Source organism: Eubalaena glacialis, chromosome 6, assembly GCF_028564815.1.
Source record: "Eubalaena glacialis isolate mEubGla1 chromosome 6, mEubGla1.1.hap2.+ XY, whole genome shotgun sequence".
Classification (NCBI taxonomy): Eukaryota; Metazoa; Chordata; class Mammalia; order Artiodactyla; family Balaenidae; genus Eubalaena; species Eubalaena glacialis.
This window is the reverse complement of record NC_083721.1, coordinates 85,017,860-85,030,076: the sequence shown is the minus strand read 5'-3', so window position 1 is coordinate 85,030,076 and position 12,217 is coordinate 85,017,860. Positions and strand designations below refer to the sequence as shown.

Genomic DNA, 12,217 nt, shown 5'->3' with positions numbered 1-12,217 from the left:
GAACCTACACTAACTTTGAAATTGGAAGACCTGGGTTTAGACTCCTGGTTTAGCTAACTTGTAATCTGACTGACCTGGGGCAAATCACTTAGCCTCTCTTAAACTCGGTTTCCTCACCTGTAAAATGGGAGTAATAAAATCCAGTCACCAGGTCGTTTGACGGTTAAAGGCATTGGTATACAAAAGTGCCCGGTATCGAACCTGGCATGCATGGGACAGGTGTGTCTTGAATGTCAAGTATTACTCTTCTTTCCTCCTGAGGTAGGTCTCACAGACAGTCCTGGCTGGTCTCAAGTCCCAAAGCTGTGACTTCCAAGGAGCCGCCATGGGGAGCCGCGGTGAGCCCCTGATGTATGCACGGCCTGTAACTCAAGCCCCGCTAGCTGCTTTAGAGGGACCGATGCAGGGGAGAGGGAGAAGGGCTCCCCGCGTGGCTCCGCCCTCCGCGCTCCCGCAGTCAGACCGACACAGCTCCAGGCACGATCCTCCGAATGTGGGTGTACGACTTCCTGATGGTGACACTGCCGTGGTGCGACACCCCCCGGGGCAGGACGCACTCCTCCGTCAGTTTCTGGGCCTCGGGGTCCCAGCACAGCACCGTGGCGATGACCTCGTTCTTCTCGTCCCGCCCCCCAGTGATGTAGAGCCGGTTGTTGCAGGGCGCGATGCCGCAGCTGGCCCTCTCGTGGCTGAGCTGGGTCACCAGGCACCAGCTGTCCTCCAGAGGGCTGTAGGCGTACAGCGCTCTCATGGCCCCTCCTGAAGAGGAAAGGAAACACCGTGGGCATCTCACTGTTTTTCTGGTTTTCTTCCCCATTAACCACTAAACTCCTACTCCTGGTTAGGTCAAGTCTACCATCTTGCCAATAGAAAGAGCAAATTCATGGCTCTCCAGAAAGCCAGAATGGATAACTAGGGGCAGCAAGTCTCATGCTGGAAACACTTCACAGCCCTTTAAAGTCTGCAGCCAGGTGCTAATCAGGTTCTGAAGGACACCTGGCTTCACATGCCTGCCAAAATGTACCATAAGACTGCTTCCTGGAAGAAATACCACCTGGTGCATCAGATAGGCCCAGCTCATAATCCCAGCTCTGTCACTTTTGGATCTGTAACCATGAGCACCAAGACCACGGTGGTGATAAGAAATCAGAAGGACCATGCACATAAAGCACCTGGCAGAAGGCCTGGTGCATGGAAGTCTTGCATTGTATTGATATACATGGCAGTGACTAGAGGTGGTGGCATCTCTAGACTGAGCATGACCTGGGACACCAGCCCAAGTTTCCCATCTTGAGATTAGACCTTTGGGGCAGAGTCATGAGTCTGACCATAAAGACACAGGAAACCTGAAGCAGGGGAGAGAAGGGGTTTTGCCTTAATCTGTTCCCATATTTTGCATTCAGGAAGCCGTCTCTGATTAGCCCTTATTTGCTGAAGTTACTTATTTTTGGTATTTCCTTGATCAGTAGTTCTCAATCCTGGCTGTACATTAAAATCACCTGCACATTAAAAACACCTGACACTGTGGCCAGCGTCCTCCTTCTCATTCTGATATTATTGGTCTGCACAAGCCCCAGCTACCCATATTTTTGGAAAAAGCTCCATAGATGACTCTAAATGAGTAGTCGGGGTTGAGATCCATCACCCTTAACAATTACATGCCAACTGTGGTCTGGCTAGTCAGGCTTTCCTTCCAGCTAAATGCAACCTTTCAGAGCCCCCAAAGCAAGTGGGAAGAATAAAATTCCCATGAACACAAAATAAGAAATAAAGATAGCTACCATTTATTGGGCACTTATACGGTGCATATTTCAATTTCTTGCATTGCTAATGCTTACAACACACTTTGTTCCCAAAGAAATTTCTCGCTCCTCCCCTGGGCCCCATTGTCCATCTGTCTTGTATGTCTCCTAAATGTGGGCTGTTTCTGTCTCCAGAACTGCAAGGTAAATTCCACCAAGGCCTGGACCAATCCCATCTTCTCTTCTTTTCAACCCCACCCACATCACCCAGGAACTCAAGAATTCCCAGGAGGGCCTCATGTGATCTATCTGCAGGGCTGCAGGTGTAGGGGACCCTAGTTAAATAAGAAGCCATTTGCTCACTTACCAACCACATAGATACGGTCCCGGAAACTCACTGCATTGATGCATTTAGCCTCTACTGGCATGGTCGACTTTAAATTCCACTTATTGGTTGAAGGGTCGTAACACTGAGTCTTGTCCGTGGCCAGTTTCCCATTGGGCCCTCCCCCAATCACATAGAGCTTCTTCTTATGGCTGGTGGCTGCGAAGGAACTGACATGGATAAGGAGGGGCGCAGCCTGCAGAGACACAGGGCACCAGGAGAAGCTGTCAGTGACACTGCCCAGATTGCTGCAGTGGCTAACAGGACACAGGCCAGGAGCCAGGGGACACAAGCCAGGGAATCCTTTGCCTGAAGTCACAAGGCCTGTGGGCCTGACTCCTCTGAGACACAGAGAGGATCAAAGCATACATTTCCCACCCTCCCGCCAGGCTCCAGATGTTTCTAGCCTGTTTCTCCCAGAGTCCAGTTCTCAGGGCAGGAGGAGTGTACAGGAATAAGTGTTTATACAGATGAAACCAGCCAATGTTGGAGGAGAATGCTTTCTCAGACATGCATATTCATATTTATTCGTGTGCTCCTTCATTCAAAAAATATTTACTGAGTGCCTACTATGTGCCAGGCATTGTCCTTGGTGCTTATAGCTAGGAAGAAAAGCTGGTATAAGGGTTTCAGGTGGCCACAGGTAAGCATATTCTCCCACTCTGGGGCAACATACAGATCTGAGGGTTAAGCCAGACTTGTGTTTCCATCCTGTGAACCCCAGGGCACTAAAGGGGACTTTTAAGAGCCTCTTACCCATTGACATAACCCTCTTGGGTCATGGAGCAACTTTGTGATGGGACTTAAACTGAGAAGATCTTGGGCACAGCCTTATAAATGTTAAGGGCTCCCTATAAAGTTCTTTTCAGGTTAACAGATCTTGGCTGGATGCCATCATGACCTGTCTACCTTTGCTTGTGCCTGTGATGACCATGTTTCACACACCCCAAAGCTGGAACATGCTCTGACATATAATCTGATAAGGAGAAAGAAAATTTGAAATTGGGAATAATCTGGAAATAGAGGAAGTGAGGTCACCTTACCTTTGTGTGTGTGTTGGGCGGGGGTAAGGATACTTAACATGAGATCTACCCTCTAACACATTTTAAAGTGTAAAATACAGTATTGTTATCTATAGGCACAATGTTGTATGGCAGATCTCCAGAGCTGGTTCATCTTGCATAACGGAAACTTTATGCCCATCGATGAGCAATGCTTTGCCTTTTCTTGAGTATGATATATACCTGAGATTGCATTGCTAAAGTCTTGTTTGAAGGCACGCAAATGGTTCATCACTAATAGATAAATAAATAAGGGCTGACTTCTAAATACTACCAAATGACTCTGGATTCAATGAACAGTGTAGTCAGGAGATCCTGGTGTGCCCAGTGTGGAGAAGACAAGGGCAGATGGCATCTGAGGAGACAGAGACTCTAGGCCAAGACATGCAGACCAAGACAGGATCAAGCCTCCCGTCTACATCTGGGGTTCTGGCCAGGATAGGACAGGTACCCACCCAGAGCTCCCCCACCTGGAAGGAAATCATTTCCGTGACCTGATCAGCAATGCTGACTCGATGGCTCCTATGAGGAGGGAAGCTCAGAGCCACCAAAAATGTTCTCAGTGGGAACAGAGAGATCAGAAAGCCGTATACCTACATTGGCAGATACCTCTTTTTTTTTTTTAAGCTTTGAAGCAATAATACAGAGTTACTCATAGAAATAATCTATACCTCTGACCAGCAGTTGTGGAAGGGGTCATAGGTCTCCACGTTGTTGATCCTCTGCAAGCCATCGAAACCTCCGATCACGTAGACCTTGCCCCCGAGCACCACCATCTTATGCCTCCAGCGGCCTATGTTCAAATACTCAATTTGAATCCACTTGTTGATTGAAGAATTATATTTCCAAACATCGTGCTGTGTTTCTTTGCCCCCTAGGAGACATATAGAGCATTTAAGAAACCACTGATATGTCAGAAATGCAGCTTCTCCCATAATTTCCCACTGGCCCAGAAGTGTTAAATCCCCAGACGAGCACCAACCCCCACCCCATCCCCTCAGACAAAAGAAATCATGAAGGTGCATGCAGTGTGGTTGCCGGGACAGAGCCTGCACAGGGAGACAGGGAGACACAGTGTAAGGCTGGGGTGGATCATGCACTGGGCTCTGCCATGTGTCACCTCTGTGCTGTGAGAATTCAGAGAAGAGGAGGCTCCGTGAGCTAGGTCCAGAGAAGGCTTCAGGGAAGTAGTACCCAACTCTGCCTAGGCGAGTGGGGACCAACAGGAGCCCGGACTCCAGTGTTTGTGAGGCTCAGGGGCAGGAAGTCAGGCAGGACAGGTAAAGTTGGACGATTGCAGGTGGGAATAGTAGGGCCTTGACCCGCAGGCAAATGAGAAAGCAGCTTAAGTTCTATGTTTGCTTATTTATTCAAACAAATACAAACCTGGGAAAATCACCACGAAATCTTACAAAATTCTCTTGGTTCATATCTCTGATCTATATAAAAACATAAGTGAGGTTTGTCCTACTTTGAAACAATTTCTATTGGAACAGAATGAGATGCTCACAACAGATCATTTGAGGGTGAGCTGGTAAAAAATTTTTTCAAGACAACTCAATAAAGAGAAAATATGTAATTCAGTTAGGGAGAGAGACCAAGACAAAGGAGAACTGACTTTTTTGGTGACTTTAATAAAATATTTTAATGACTCTGTGTTTCCATTTCCCCATCAGCACAGAGTACTACCAACTACCTAAAACAAAGGATGTACCTTTCAGACTAAAATGTGCACTAGTGTGGAAATGAATATCATTAATGATGCTCTGTGTCACGGGTAAGTGTTTCTCAAGGGTGGAGCCCAGAAGTGGGATTCCTAGGTCAACGGCGTGCCCACCTTGAATTTTTACAGGTGCTGCCAAAGAACCTTCCAAAGCTGTCCTGGTTGACTTTTCCCCATACCCCACCCACAGCGGATATTAGGAAGGTTTTTTTGGTTGGTTTGTATTGTTTTACAGCCTGAGAGAGAAAAATGATGTCATAGTTTGGTTTCCCCTGGCTGCTAGGGAGACTGAGCTTCGTCCTCTCCTGTTATCTTTTTGTTCATATAGTTTAACCATTCTGGGGGAGGGGGGTTGTATACCTTTTAGAGGTCTCTATTCAACACACTGTGATATTGATCCCATTCAGGTAGTGCCCAAAATTATAAAATAACTATACACTTTCAAAGAAATGTATGCAAACTTTATTAAAAAGTGGAAAAAAATGACAATTTTTTTTACTTCAGGATGTAAAAGAAGACCTGATTAACTGGGCAGGCATATCATGTGCACAGATGATAAGACAGGTTATTGCAAAGATGTCAACCCTCCCCAAGTTAACCTATATATTAGGTGCCTTCAGGGCTTTTCATGGATTTCAGGACATGAAGTGACCATTCTAAGCTTCATTTGGAAGAGTAGATTTGGGAACATTTCTAAGAAACTTTTGAAAAAGAAGAAGGAGTAAGAGAGCTCTCCCTAGCAAATATCAAAATATACTAAAAAGCTATGATAATAAAAAGAATGTGCTACTAGTATAAGACAAACTGATCAATTAAAAACAAGGTACAGAAACAGACTAAAAGATATAGAGATTATTAAATAAATGGCATTAGAACAATTGGCTATCTGTTTAGAGAAAAATTTAGATCCCTATTTCACATTATACTTAAAATAAAATTTAAATGTAAATGCTATAGAAGTAACTGGAGAATATATAGGAGAAGATGTTAATGATCTTGGGGTGGGGAGGGGCTTTCTAAGCATAACAAGAAACCTAGAACATATAGAAAAGAAAGTTACTATATAAAATATAAATCAAAGTTAAAAGACATCCACTGTCTGGGAGAAAGTATTTGTAATACAAATAGCAAAGGATATATAATAAGAACTCCAAAAAATTAATAAGGAAAAGACAACCAATAGAAAAACAAAGTGTAGGAACAGATCATTTTTAAAAAACAGATACGTTTAGCTAATAAATATATGAAAATATATTCAACCTCATTAATGATCTAAGAGTGTAAATTTACACACTCAAGTCTATTAAAAATGTAATTGATAATAAAAAATGTTAACAAGGATGTAGAATATGGGCGCTGACATTCATCATTGGTTGAACTGTAAATTGGTACAAACTTTCTGGAGGACAATTTAGCAATATCTACAAAAATTCTAAATTTACACATCTTATGACCACTTCCAGGAATCTCTCCATGTATCAGCACAAGTTCATAAATATATGTGTATGAAAATGCCTATTGTGGTATATTTTTCAGTGAGAAAATAAAAGCTGAAAAAAATTATGGTTCATTCATTCAATAGACAGCCCTGAAGCTGACGAAATGAGCAGTAATAACAATCCTCACGGTAATGATAATGACGACTAACACTGCTGAGCTCTCACCACGTGCTTGGGATTGTGCTGTACTTTACATGTATTATATTTCTTGACACATATAGTAGATCAATTATACCAACATGTAATGATGTTCAGAACAGATTGTTAGTTGAGTACGCATTTCTGTTGATTTAGTACAACAAGCATGCTTTCATGTATTGCCTGTATCATTTTTATTTTTTTAACATTTTTTTGGAGTATAATTGCTTTACAATGGTGTGTTAGTTTCTGCTTTATAACAAAGTGAATCATTTATACATATACATATATCCCCATATCTCTTCCCTCTTGCATCTCCCTCCCTTCCACCCTCTCTATCCCACCCCTCTAGGTGGTCACAAAGCACCGAGCTGATCTCCCTGTGCTATGCGGCTGCTCCCCACTAGCTATCTATTTTACATTTGGTAGTGTATATATGTCCATGCCACTCTCTCACTTTGTCCCAGCTCACCCTTCCCCCTCCCTGTGTCCTCAAGTCCATTCTCTAGTAGGTCTGCGTCTTTATTCCCGTCTGGCCCCTAGGTTCTTCATGACCTTTTTTTTTTTTTAGATTCCATATATATGTGTTAGCAGCCTGTATCATTTTTAAAAAGACAACAACAAATTGAAGACGGACAAAAGACAAGTTGTAGAATAAAACACTATGTGTAGTGTATGTGGCAAAGACTGACCATGATTACCAAAGCTGTCTTTTCCTCCTGGGCACACGGCTAAACTACATTTCCCAGCCCCGCTGCATGGGGGGGCGGGGGTGCAGGGAGGGCATGTGGCTGGTTCTGCCAATACAATGTGAGCAGAACTGATGCCTCATGTCCAGGCCGAGGCTGTTGTGAGCAGGTGTGCCTTCTCAACTTGTTGGGTTTCTCTCTCTTCCCAAAATGCATCAGGCTTGAAGGTCACGTCTGGAAACAGCTTCATCATGAGACGGAAGGAGCCTGGGTCCCTGAATGACTGAGTGGAGCAGGTGCTCTCCCCCAACCCACACATACTACTGTGGTGATTCGTTGAGATTTAGGGTTTGTTACAACAGCTGGCATTACTTACTCTAAGACAATACAAAACCATTTTTGTAAAAAAAAAATTAAAACATGTAGGATTGTAATGGCACAGAGAAACTGCCATATTTTACTTTACACTCCCTGTATTGCTTAAATCTTCTACAACAATTAAAAAATGTTTCTATAAGATAAAAGAAAATGAAACCCCAGTCTGTGGTATTAATAGACTCAAAGAAGAACTGACCTGCCCTTTATCTTGGAGGAGACCAGCTCTGGGAATAAGCTCTTTCCAAAACAAGTTCAAATTAAAGAAAACCTCCAAGAGAAGGGAAGGGATGTTTGTCTTCCCTTGGTGCTGCAAGAAGAGCTAGGTGGCTTTTGATGTCATGGGAGAGCATGAGACTCAGAGAACATGGATTGGAATTCTGCCTGACACTTACCAGTGTGTGACTTTAGGTAAGTTCTATACCTTTCTGAGCCTCAGTTTTCTCCATTTGTAATCCGGAGATTAAAATCACCTACCTTATAGAGTTGATGTGAGAGGCAATAATTAATTGCTACCAAAGAGTAAATTCATCTACTATGCTGTAAAGATGGTAGAGATTACATCATTTAATAAATATTTATTGAGCATTTACTATGGCCAGACACAGCGCTAGGTACTGGGAATACAGTGTTGATTCATGGAATTTAAGGACTAGTGGGAAATAGGCATAGAGCAGTTATAAATAATTAAGCAAACAACTTAGAAATAAGAAATGAAAAAGTACTGGATGCTATTGGAGCATCTAAAAGTAAGACCTAATAAACTTGAGGGGAGAGGTCAGATTTGGGGGGAAGAGCAGACATTTTTATTCATTACTGTATTCCCAGTGGCTAGCTCAGTGTCCTATGCCTATAGCAGACACCGAATAAACTCTAGTACCACTTTCCTTCTTCCTTTTCCATGAAGGAAGTCCTACCTGCCTGCTCCCCCAGTTCCTACTACAATACTGCTCAAGGATTAGGGTCCACTCAGTAATTATTCCCTCTCCACGATAAGACCATCTGAGTGCCTTGTTTCCATATCCTGACCCAGTTAGTGCTAGATCAGTGCCATCCACAGTAATTCTTCTGGGATGGTTGCCTGGCTCTCACTCAGGAAAACATGTAGTGCCTTGGGGGCTGGCTTTGGCATCACGTGGCTTCTGCTTACCTGAGATGTAGACCTCATTTTTTAATGTCACGCATGCAAACTCCACCCACTTCTTATTCTCACTGTCCAGCTCGTGCTCTGTCATGGGGAGCTTGGCCACCTCCAGGCGGCTGCGCCTCAGGGGATCCAGGCAGGTTACCTCTGCCACAAACCGTTCATCCTTCGTGCAGCCACCGATGATCATGAACACCTCAGACTGGAACTCATGCATCCTGGGCTTGGTGCGCTCCGAAATGATCTGGAAAACCAATGGGAGTACAAAAAGGCAGAATGGCACAGTGGTTCAGAGCTCAGGCTATGGAGCCAGAGGAGCAGAGCCCAATTCCCAACTCTGCCACTGTAGGACCATGTGACTTCACCTCCTTGGGCCTCAGGTTTTTCTTCTGTATAATGGAAATTTTAGTGGTAACAACCTCATGGGTTTGTCATGAGGATTAAATGAGATAATATATTTAGTGTGCTTGGCCCAGGGCCTGATGTATAGTAGGTACTCAATAAAGGTTATCGGTTGTAGATTTTGCTACTTTTTAAGAAGTTCAGGTCTGTCTACCATCAAATGCACTTTCCTGCCTCTTCCCTCTTGCTTGGTCAGAAGCACTGAATCCTGGAATTTCATTTCTGGCCACCTTCCACTCCCCCCTGGTTTCAGTTTCTTGATGATATCCCAGACTTTGCTCGCTACCAGGCCTTTTCTGGAAGAGAAGTCCTGACAGTGGGCACATAAGAGCATCCAGAGACTTAGGAGAAAAGAACCAAAAGGGAGCAGGGTGTGTCCAAGGAGGTTGGGGGACTGGGTCCCAACATCAAGCATATGACCCTTCAGAGCCTTGAACAAGCAAAGAAATCCATACCACAGATATTTGAACCCAGCTGAAAGAGCAGAGGTTTGGAGTCAAATACACCAGAGCTCCATCCTGGTTCCACCACTGATTGCCATGTGACCTTGGAGAAGCAACACAATCTCTGTAAATGCCTGTGATCATTCCTATGCTACCATGCGATTGTGAGCATTCACGAGGTTGTGATGTAGAGAGCTGAGCAGAGCACCTGGCACACGCATGGCCCTCGATAGCTAGTCACAGCTGTAGGAGCGGTGGGAGATGTCATATTGATGTTATTAATGAAAAGGGAGAGCTGCCCTCCTCCTGGTTCCAGCCATCCCTGGGCTTGATGGGGAAGGTTCTACAGGATTACTGATGGGAGACAGAGAGGCAGCAGCACCTATTTCCCACATGGCCAAAGCAGCTACTCTTTCCTACAAGGTTAAGCTGACCTAATATGGATTATGGAACTTCAATCTTGCCCACAGATGGTGACAAACAGTTTACCTGAGTCCACAAGTGGTGAATCCAATCAATAGTCACATGTAATCAGATCAGCCAACACCTAACATCTACTTTCCCAGAACAGACTTTGTTTTTCTGTGCCAATAGTCAGATACAGTAAATTCTGCATCCTCAGTTATTGAGGCCAGACCATGGCCATAAAGTCTGTGGCTGGGCTTTCCTTTATGGATCAGCAGAAAGGAGTTGGGGGGTGTGTGGCAGGATAAATCCTGGGCAATGGACTGAGACTGAGGGCACTGACAGTGGAAAGGCCAGCTGGGATAAGCATGGAAGGGGTGGTCCCGAGAACTTGGAGGCACTATGAGAATACCAAGCTGGTAGGAGAGGAATGAGCAATGAGTTGGCACCAAAGACAAACTTGGCCAATCTGAGATTTCTCCCTCCAGCCTCTAAACCTTCCTTCCCACAGCTGAGGTACAACCTCTCGCACCAATCTGGTCCTCTTGCAGGGAGGATTTAGGGATTACAGGGCAATGCTTAGAGGACAGCACTAGCCTCTCAGAATTGGTTCCCTGTGACCCTTACTCTGGTTCTGAGAGCCAAGCCTCAGCCTCCTCTCTGAAGCCCCCCATCTTATTCACAGTGTCTGCTCTCCTGCATCAACAGCCTGCTGACTAGCAGGGGATCAAACTAGCCGTGATCTTACTCCTGACTCCCAGGGCTGGCATCCTGGTCCTGAGTCCTGGCCTGTGGAAGACTCTGCTCCCACTGACTGAACCCTGCATTCCTGCCTGCTGTCTGGATCTCCCTATAATATCTGTCCTCGATATCCCACACTACCTTCCCAACCACTTACCCTGTAAGCCACTTGACATTATTTTCAATGTCATTTTGTTCTTTCCTCCAGGAAGCCGTTCTTGCCTTTCCACACCTGTTCCCACAGTCCTGAATTTCCCTATCACGGCACTTTTCACCCTCATGTAATTTATTCTAATGTCCCTGATGGCAGGGATAGCACTTTTCTCCAATGGATCCTCAGCACCAAGAACAGTGCCTGGAGCTTGTGGGTTTCCATAAATGTTGGCTGAATGAATGAATGAATGAATGGGCAAGTTAGTTAACCCAGGACCTGATAAAGATTTTTTTTCCCAGTCTAGATCATTGTGGTAACCAGCTTCCACAATGGCCCCCAGCAATCCCCACCTCCTGGTATTTACATCCTATGTTGTTCCCTCCACATTGTTCCTGGGTTGATCTCTATGCCAATAGAATACAATAGTGTTGGTATACCACTTCTGAAATTAGGTTATGAAGGCACTACAGCTTCCATCTTGATAGCTCTCTCAGTCTTTCTTGGGTCATTTGCTCTAAAGGAAGACAACTTCTATGGAGAGGCCCAAGTAGCAAGAAGCTGAGGCTTCCAGCCAACAGCCAGCAAGGAAGTGACGCCTGTCAACAATCCTGCGAGGGAAGTTGCAAGTGGATCCTCCAGCCCCCTTTGAGCTTTGAGATGACTAACTGCAGCCCCAGCCAATAGCTTGACTACAACTTCAGAAGAGACCCTGCGCCAGAATCACCCAGCTGAATCACTCCCAGATTCCTGAGAACTGTGAGATAATAAATGTTTGTTGTTTTAAACAGCTGTTTTGGGATAATTAGTTGCACAGCAATAGATAACTAATACAATCATCTAGTTGATGGGGCTGGCTGGGTATCGAGACCTGCCTTGTAACTCGGAACCACAGGACTGCCAGATGGTGGCACCATTACCAAATTGTAAGTTCAGCTACGTTTTGCAAAATATTAACCCCAAAGGCATGACAAACGCCAATCTGAAGTCAGAGATGGGCAAGTTTGTTGCAGACACAGGGAAGTAAGTGTTTGCCAAAGAATCACACGCAACAATCAGGCCTACACAGTTTATTTTCAGATTGTTAGAAGTAGAGCAAAAAAGTTTCCCCTTACTGACTACTCATTGTCCAAAGAACCTATCTGAGAGGACCAAACAGAAGCGACCAAACTGCTTGGATAAAGCTCCTCAGGGTGAGCTTCTGCCCCGCTGCCCTCAGGAGTAGGTCCTCCTGACAGCACACATATCAGAGCAGCCTTTGGTACAGATCAAGTTGGTCCCTGGAAACTTAGGAGGCAATGAAATGAAGGGGTAACTTT

General features: G+C 44.8%; 1 protein-coding gene across 1 annotated transcript in view; it reads right to left on the bottom strand.

Moving 5' to 3' along the window:
• Nucleotides 1-442: 442 nt before the first annotated feature.
• Nucleotides 443-12,217, bottom strand: part of KLHL6 (kelch like family member 6) — a 54,022-nt gene continuing 42,247 nt past the window's right edge. The window contains exons 4-7 of the mRNA XM_061193361.1: nucleotides 8,763-9,000; nucleotides 3,860-4,062; nucleotides 2,110-2,323; nucleotides 443-759 (exon numbers count right to left, since the gene is read on the bottom strand). Of these exons, the coding sequence (XP_061049344.1) occupies nucleotides 458-759; nucleotides 2,110-2,323; nucleotides 3,860-4,062; nucleotides 8,763-9,000 (957 nt within the window). The 3' untranslated portion in view covers nucleotides 443-457. The remainder of the gene's footprint in view (nucleotides 760-2,109; nucleotides 2,324-3,859; nucleotides 4,063-8,762; nucleotides 9,001-12,217) is intronic.